The following is an 8,727-nucleotide window of genomic DNA, read 5'->3' as shown; positions in this document are numbered from 1 at the left end:
AGGCTAGAGGAGGGTGGGGGTGGGGAGAAAGTAGCATAGAGTACAATAGGTGAGTGGGGGAGGAGATGAAGGTGATAGGTCAGGGAGGAGAGGGTGGAATGGATAGGTGGAAAAGGAAATAGGCAGGTCGGACAAGTCCGGACACTGCTTTTTGATTTGATTTAAATTATTATTGTCCCATGTCCCGAGATACAGTGAAAAGTATTGCTTTGCATGCTATCCAGATAAATCCTACCTTCCATCAGGGTTAATAGAACAGAATTCAGAATGTGGTGTTATAGTTACAGAGAAGGTGCCAGTGAAAGATTAACTCTAATGTATGAGAGGTCCATTCATCAGCCTGATAACAGCGAGGAGGAAGCTGTTCTTGAATCTGTTTTCAAACTTTTGTATCTTCTGCCCCATGGAAGAGGTGGAAGGTGGGAGGGGTCAATGATGATGTTGGCTGCCTTCCCAAGGCAGTGGGAAGTGTAGGCAGAGTCAGTGGATGGGAGGTGATGGACTGGGCTGTGTTCACATCTCTCTGTAGTTTCTTACAGTCCTGGGCAGAGCAGTTGCCATACCAGGCCATGATGCATCTGGACAGGATGCTTTCAATGGTGCGTTAATAAAAATTGGTAAGTGTCTTTGTGGACCTGCTGCATTTCCTTTGCCTCCTGAAGAAGTAGAGGTCATTCTACACATGTTTTGTCAACGCAAATTGGTTATAACGCGATTGACGAATTGTGGACGAGGTTTGGACAACACAAGCTTGCTCCTGAATGGGTAAAGCGGGTTTTCTATTAGTGATCTTCGTCAGGGCAGTTTTCCAGAGCGTGAGCTTGCAGAGGTATGCAACTGTCGCCTTATACCAGAACAACCTGTAGAGGTGTTGGTGTTCTCCAGGGAGCACCAGGTTCGATGCTGGTATCTCCTCTGGGATTTACACTCACTCCATCAACCGGGAATAGAAAGCCACTCTCAGTAGCTGTGGCCATGTCAATTCTCATCAGTTGTTGTAAAAACCCATCTGATTCACCAATGCCCCTTGGGGGAGGGAAATCGCTCATTCTTACCCAGTCTGGCCTGCATGTGAATCCAGTCCCAAAGTAGCATCATTGAGACATTAGCAAGCTCTGAGGCAGCTGCTCAACGCTAGACAGACAAATACAAGATCTTACTCGTGTTGGCGTTGGGACATCATGCTGAGGTTGTACAGGACATTGATGAGGAGAAAGTGAGGACTGCAGATGCTGGAGATCAGAGCTGATAATGTGTTGCTGGAAAAGCGCAGCAGTTCAGGCAGCATCCGAGGACCCCTTCCTGAAGAAGGGCTCATGCCCGAAACGTCGATTCTCCTGATCCTTGGATGCTGCCTGACCTGCTGCACTTTTCCAGCAACACATTATCAGCCCAGGACATTGGTGAGGTCTCTTCTGGAGAACGTATCCAGTTCTGGTCACCCTGTCGCAGGGAGGATATTATTAGTAAACTGGAGAGGGTTCAGAAGATTTTTGCCAGGATTTTGCCAGAAATGGAGGGTTTGTGTTAACGGGAGAAGCTGGATAGATTGGGACTTTTTTTCACTGGAGTGTTGGAAGGTTGAGGGGTGATCTTACAGACGTTTATAAAATCACAAGGGGCAGAGATAAGGTGAAATGCAAGGATCTTTTCCCTAGGATGGGGGAGTTCAAAAGGAGGGGGAATATGCTTAAGGTGAGAGGAGAAAGATTTTACAAACCCATCCGGGCATTTTGTTTACACAAAGAGGGTGTTCATGTGTGGAATGAACTCCCAGAGGAGGTGGTGGATGTAGGTACAGTTAGAATGTTCAAAAAACATTTGGATAAGTCCATGGATAGGAAAGGTTTGGAGGGATATGGGTCAGGAGCAGGCAGGTGGGACTAGTTTAGTTTGGGATTATGGTCAGCATGGACTGGATGGGCCGAAGGGTCTGTTTCCGTGCTGTGTGACTCAGATCCCATGAAAGAGAAGCAGCAGGAGTAGGGTGCAAAGTGCTTCCAGCTATCGAGCAGAAAGGCGCTATAGAAATACAGGTTTTTCTTGCTCTTTCGGCGTAAATCCCTGAAGTACATACTCTCACCGTCGGTTTCCTCAGCTGACGCTCGATTTCAAAGGAATGCTGTCAAAGACGTGTGTGGGCAGAGACCGTGTGCTGAGGGAGGCAGGGGATTTACTGACATTTCTCAGACAAAGAAACACTTGGGAAACAACCAAAACCTGGACAGGAGGCTGGGGATAAAATGCAGAGGAGGCGCATACAGCCAGGAAGCTGTGCGCAGATTTGTCAAGGGGAGGAGACAAACTTAATAAAACATTAGGAGCAAGGGTAGGCCATTCAGCCCATCGAATGGGCCACTCCTGCTCCCACTTTCCACGTTGATAAAACGCGTTGACCCATTTCCTGGACTTCTCGAAGACTGCTGCTAGGTGGGATCTTTCTCTCTGTCAGACTGTGACCGGGGAATTGTAAGTATCATAAAACCCCCACTGTGTGGGAGTAGGCCATTCAGCCCACACTGACCCTCCACAGGGCGTCCCATCATACCCCTGTGACTCTGCCTTTCCCATGGCTACCCCTGGACACATCCCTGGACAGGGTGGGGCAATTTCCCAAGGCCAATCCACCCTAACCTGCACATTGATGGACTGTGAGAGGAAACCCACACAGACAGGGGGAGAACATGCAAACTCCACACAGACAGTCGCCCGAGGCTGGTATCGAACCCAGGTCCCTGGCGCTGTGAGGCAGCAGTGAGCCACTGTACTGCCCCTATAATCTGATGTTACACAGGAAAGGCTAACTTAACTTGATTTAAAGGGGGGTCCCAATTTCCAACACTTCCCCGCACCCCCCCACTCGCCCCAACTTCCTGGGTGCCAGAAGTATTGAAGAGGAAGGAAAATTCAGATTTTAAAGTCAAAATGATACTGACACAGGAGATCTGAAACCGAAAGCACTGGACAAACTCAGCAGTATCTGCGGCGAGAGAAACACTAAGTTAACAGTTTCACATCCAGTGAGAGTAAGGTGGGTGGTGGGGGGGTCAGTTAGTTCGGTTGGCTGGTTTGCAACATGGGTTCAATTCTGAGGTGACCCTGAAGGACTCTCCTTCCTCACCTCTCCCCTCGCCCGCGGCATGGTGACCCTCAGGTTAAATCACCACCAGTTGTCTCTCTGTCTAAGGAGAGAGCAACCCCTATAGGATCTTCCCCTTTACCTCGTAAGGCAGGGCTTTCAGGGTTAATGGGGTCAGTGACTTTAAGCATTGTCTCACTGGATTGACATCAGGGTGAGGTGTGAGGGTGAACAATGAGTCTTTTATTGAGGGCAAAAGAAACGTCAAAAGTTCGAGCAAGATTCCATACCCATTTCCCCCACCCTCATGCCTTCAATCGTGTTTCCCACCTGCTCCCTAAAGTTGCTACACTATTTTTTTGTAGGTTTGTCGCTGCCTCTGCTACCCAAAGGTGCAGAAGAAAAATCCCATTTGTAGGAATTCGCACAGAATATTTTATTTCCCAGAAAGTGCCCACATGTGGTGAGATCCTACAAAGGTTAGAATTCCCTGTTCGGCCCCAGCGCTGGAGGGAAACACCAAAGTTGGAATCTCAAGGCTAGCCCTGGGCTGTGTTTAAAAGCCAAAATTTAGACAAGGCCACGCTGGACGTGAAACTGTTAACTCGGTGTTTCTCTCACCCCAGACACTGCTGGGTTTTTCCGGCACTTTCTGTTTCTGTTTCTGATCGCCTGCGTCAGGAGCATTTTGATCTGAATATCTAAATTTTGTTTCCCCTTCGATAGTTTGCAACTTTATTTCGGGCGCCCAGGGAGTTTGCAGCTAAAGTAACGCTAGTTGGAGCCTAACTTCTCTGTAAGATCAAAAGAAGGCCATTCATAAGGGCGCCCTGAAAGTGTGGCATGGTGGCTCAGTGGTTAGCGCTGGCCTCTCACGGCGCCAGGGACATGGGTTCGATTCCACCCTTAGGTGACTGTCTGTGTGACCTTTGCATGGGTTTGCTCCCACAGTTGCAAAGATGTTCAGGTTAGGTGGGTTAACCGTGGGAAATGCACAGTTATGGGGTAGGGGTGTGGTGCTATTCAGGGGGTATGCGTGGACTTGATAGCAAAATGGTCTGCTTCAACCAAGTAGGTCATTTCCCCAGAATCTGATCCTGTTTCGGGGGGGGACAAAACGTGTTTGTGTTTTGTTTCTCATTTTACCCAATCGCTTCAAGGCTGCCCCTATGCAGATCTATTTTTTTTCCTTTTCAATATTATATTAGAATCCCGACAGTGTGGAAACAGGTCATTTGACCCAACAAGTCCACACTGACCCTCTGAAGAGTAACCCACCCAGACCCATTCCCCTACCCTACATTTACCCCTGACTAATGCGCCAAACCTGCACATCCCTGGGCACTATGGGACAATTTAGCACGGCCAGTCCACCCTAACCTGCACATCTTTGGACTGTGGGAGGAAGCCCATACAGTATGGTGGCTCAGTGGTTAGCATTGTTGCTCCCACAATGTCAGGGACCCGGGTTCGATTCCTGCCTCAGGTGACTGTCTGTGTGGAGTTTGCACTGTCGGCCCCCCTTTCCTTCACTTGTGCTATGCTCATCTATATCTGCCCACCTTGGTTCAATAACGTCTATCAACCTCAGCTTTGAAGCTTCTATTGCACACTCTTCCTCTCCCCCTTTCCCGTTATGTCTGTACTGTGTCAGAGAGGGGTACAGCGCAGAAACAGACCCTTTGGTCTAACCCGTCTATGCCGACCAGATATCCCAACCCAATCTAGTCCCACCTGCCAGCACCCGGCCCATATCCCTCCAAACCCTTCCTATTCATATACCCATCCAAATGCCTCTTAAATGTTGTAATTGTACCAGCCTCCACCACTTCCTCTGGCAGCTCATTCCATACCCGTACCACCCTCTGTGTGAAAATGATGCCCCTTAGGTCCCTTTTAAATCTTTCCCCTCTCACCCTAATCCTATCCCCTCTAGATTTGGACATTCCCCTACCCTGGGGAAAAGACCATTCTCTCCATGCCCCATTGTGATGTTGTAAAGCTGCGTAAGGTCATGCCTCAGCTCTCTGTAGAGTAATGTCCTCTCGTTTCCAAAGCTCCCATTGACCCTGCAAATGTTTTTGCCCTCAAGTACCCATCCAGTCTTGTTTTGCATTCCTTCATCAAACCTGCCTACGTCGGCAATGGAGACTCATTCCTCAAATGGACTTGACCCAGAATCATTTGGTTCGAGGATTTCTGGGTCTACAGGAGAAACGTGAGCAACGGGGAGGGTCGCCTACTCTGGGGGTGGGCGTCGCGGTATGTCACGGGCAGGTTCTACCACGTGACCCCCCCCCCACCCCATGCCAGCCCAATGGCAACATTGCCTGTGCGCCAGGTGGGTTCCCTCTGAAGGTCTGAGCACTGTCAGTTGCCTTGATGACGCACTGACTCCCGAGGTTGGAGGTCACCACGCGCACAGACCCGCGGATCCACGCCCCTTCAGGTGTATGGATCGCTGCTCCCCCTCAGCTCCCTTGCTATTGGTCCATCCTTTGGGTACCCCGCCTTCCGGCAACCAATTGGGAAAGAGAGGAGGACTCCTCGCCAAACAATTGCGTTTTCAGCTCGAGAGTTGGCCAAAGGCCTCATTCCCACCTGATTGTCCTTCCGTGGAAAACACTAAAAGTAACATTTGTAAAAACAATGGCTCTGATGGCCTCTGATGGTCTCTCTCTCCCCACATCCCTTTGGGTTTCCCCCCAACCCACCCCCCCACTCCCAATTCGACCCAGCTTCAGGGATGTTAAGTGTCACCTCTTGACAGAGTTAGTCTTAGAAAGAGTGGACGCTGGGAAATTGTTTCTGCTAAGCGGGGAGACTAGGACTCGGCACAGCCTTAGAATTAGAGGGGGTCAATTTAGAACGGAAATGAGGAGACATTACTTCAGCCAGAGAATGGTGGGCCTGTGGAATTCATTGCCACGGAGCCCAGTGGAAGCCGAGATGTTAAATGTCTCCCAGGCAGAGATTGATAAATTCTTAATTTCGCAAGGAATTATGGGATAGGGAGAGGGTGTGGGTAAGTGGCATTGAAATGCCCATCAGCCATGATTGAATGGCGGAGTGGACTTGATGGGCCGAATGGCCTTACTTCCACTCCTATTTCTTATGGTCTTATAGTCAGAGTGAATTCACACCAGGAGACAGGTTGCTGTGGTAACAGTCACCCTTTTGTGTGCACATTCGGTCTGGAAACCTGCCTGGTTGCATTGTTTCCTTGACTATCGAAGTTCAAACCCTGGATCTGCCAGCTCAAAGGCAGGGACACTACCCACTCCACCGCGTGACCTTGCTCTGCCCAGTAACTGCTGAATCTCGCTTACTTTTAGCTAAACTAATAATGGTGTTCATCTTCCAACGTTCATCTCAGAGACACTCTCCACTTCCTGGGGGGAATGGGTGGGGACAGGGGAATTGAACCAGTCATCATTGATCCGTGGGAATTGTAGGTTCCAACTAACTCCTCTTTAAGATTCCTTTATACTTTCCGCTTCACGCTACACAAAAAGCACCTGAGATGTCAGGTCATGTCACTCAGTATTCCTCTGTGGTTCCTGTACTGCCTGGGTAACACTAAGTATTGTTGGTGATGCAGCTCATTAACTCTTAACCCAGTGACCTGGATCATTCTCTTCGGGTTTGAATCACTGGGTCAGCTGGAGGCCATTCAGCCCAGTCCCGCCAGCTGTCAGTTCGCCGCAGCCCCATCACAAACTGGGAAGAGGCCATTCGGCCCCTCTGCCAGGCAACACCATCGTGGCTGGTCTGATGGTAACCTCCAATCTGAATCCTCACTAAACCCTAATCACCTTTCAACCCCGCCCTCCCCTTTGCTCAATGCACGATGGGTAACCCCTAGTTTTTAAACAGTCCCATTAAATTAGTAATGTAAAGTAAATTAGGTTTGACAAAGGATCAGTTAGACTCGAAACGTCAGCTCTTTTCTCTCCATACAGATGCTGCCAGACCTGCTGAGATTTTCCAGCATTTTCTCATTTGGTTTCAGATTCCAGCATCCGCAGTAATTTGCTTTTATTAGGTTTGTTTTATCATTGGATCTGTGCTTCCCTGGTTAGACCAGCCCATCCTTACTTGCCCAGAGTCAACCAAGGGTCTGGGGTCATGTGTAGGCCCAGACCAGGTAAGGATGGCAGTTTCAAAGAACACAGAAAATTTACAGCCCAGAAACAAGCCCTCCAAGCCTGAGCCGATCCAAACCCACTGTCTAAACCTGTCGCCCAATTCCTAAGCATCTGTATCCCTCTGCTCCCCACCTACTCATGCATCTGTCCAGACACATCTTAAATTACTCTACCGTGCCTGCCTCTACTCGCAACGCATTCCAGGCACCTACCACCCTCTGTGTGAAGCGTTTGCTGCGTATATCTCCCTTAAACGTTTCACCTCAAACACGTGACCTCTCGTTAGTGAATCCCCTTCCCTAAAGGACATTAGTGAACCAGATGGGTCTTTCCTGACAATAGACTCATGTTTGAACTTTATTGCTGGAACAGCACAGCAGGTCAGGCAGCATCCAGGGAACAGGAGATTCGACGTTTCGGGCACAGGCCCTTCTTCAGGAATGAGCAGAGAGTGTTCAGCAGGAGAAGATAAAAGGTAGGGAGGAGGGACATGGAGGAGGGGCGTTGGAAATGTGATAGGTGGAAAGAGGTAAAGACACAGAAAATTTACAGCCCAGAAACAAGCCCTCCAAGCCTGAGCCGATCCAAACCCACTGTCTAAACCTATCGCCCAATTCCTAAGCATCTGTATCCCTTTGCTCCCCACCTACTCATGCATCTGTCCAGACACATCTTAAATGAATCTACCGTGCCTGCCTCTACTGGCAACACATTCCAGGCACCTACCACCCTCTGTGTGAAGCATTTGCTGCGTATATCTCCCTTAAACGTTTCACCTCAAACACGTGACCTCTCGTTAGTGAATCCCCTTCCCTAAAGGACATTAGTGAACCAGATGATGACCAATGGAGTCATGGTCATCATTTGATTCTTAATTCCCTGGCAGGAATCGAACCTGGGTCGACCCGGGCCATTATTTGGGTTAGCAGCCCAGTGACAACACCAGTAGGCCATTCCCTTAACAGTACGCTGGTTCAAGGTTCACCCACATTATCTCCACGTCCACCCGGTCAAAAACTCCCTTCAGGATCTTCAGTGTTTCAAATGAGGCACCAGTGACTCGTCAAACTCAGGCAGATAATAGCCCTGGCTTCAAACTTTTCTCCTGAGTCAACCCCCCCCACTCGTCCTATCCCAGTAGGCCCACACGTCCATTGCTCACAAATGCCCCTTTCGGAATCCAGCTCAACCCCCTGCGTCGATATGACACAGGAGAACATCTGTCTAGGCTGCCTCAGAAAATGGGGGAGGGGACTGGGTTTTGACTGAATCGCTGGGGGTCCTCAGGTTTGACTACCCAGAGTCCCCGCGACCGACCCCACCCTCCAAAACATTGTGAAAGGAAGGAGATGGTCTTAACACCGTTGCGGGTGCGGAAAGATGTGAATTTGTGTAGCCTCTGGGGATTGTAGTGATATTGTGTAAGGCACGGGTTCGGGTTAGTGAAGCGCTCAGTCGTAGCTCTCTCCATCAGCGTGTCATCCCCCACCCCACACACAC

The 8,727-nt window shown here is 49.6% G+C and overlaps 1 protein-coding gene across 1 annotated transcript in view; it reads left to right on the top strand.

Moving 5' to 3' along the window:
* LOC122542692 (exocyst complex component 3-like) overlaps nucleotides 1-8,727 on the top strand; it is a 48,046-nt gene that overhangs the window by 17,026 nt on the left and 22,293 nt on the right. The window contains exon 7 of the mRNA XM_043680671.1: nucleotides 663-765. Coding sequence (XP_043536606.1) covers nucleotides 663-765 — 103 coding nt within the window. The remainder of the gene's footprint in view (nucleotides 1-662; nucleotides 766-8,727) is intronic.

This window comes from Chiloscyllium plagiosum, chromosome 41, assembly GCF_004010195.1.
Source record: "Chiloscyllium plagiosum isolate BGI_BamShark_2017 chromosome 41, ASM401019v2, whole genome shotgun sequence".
Classification (NCBI taxonomy): Eukaryota; Metazoa; Chordata; class Chondrichthyes; order Orectolobiformes; family Hemiscylliidae; genus Chiloscyllium; species Chiloscyllium plagiosum.
Note: the sequence above shows the minus strand (reverse complement) of the source record. Positions and strands in the feature narration are given on the sequence as shown.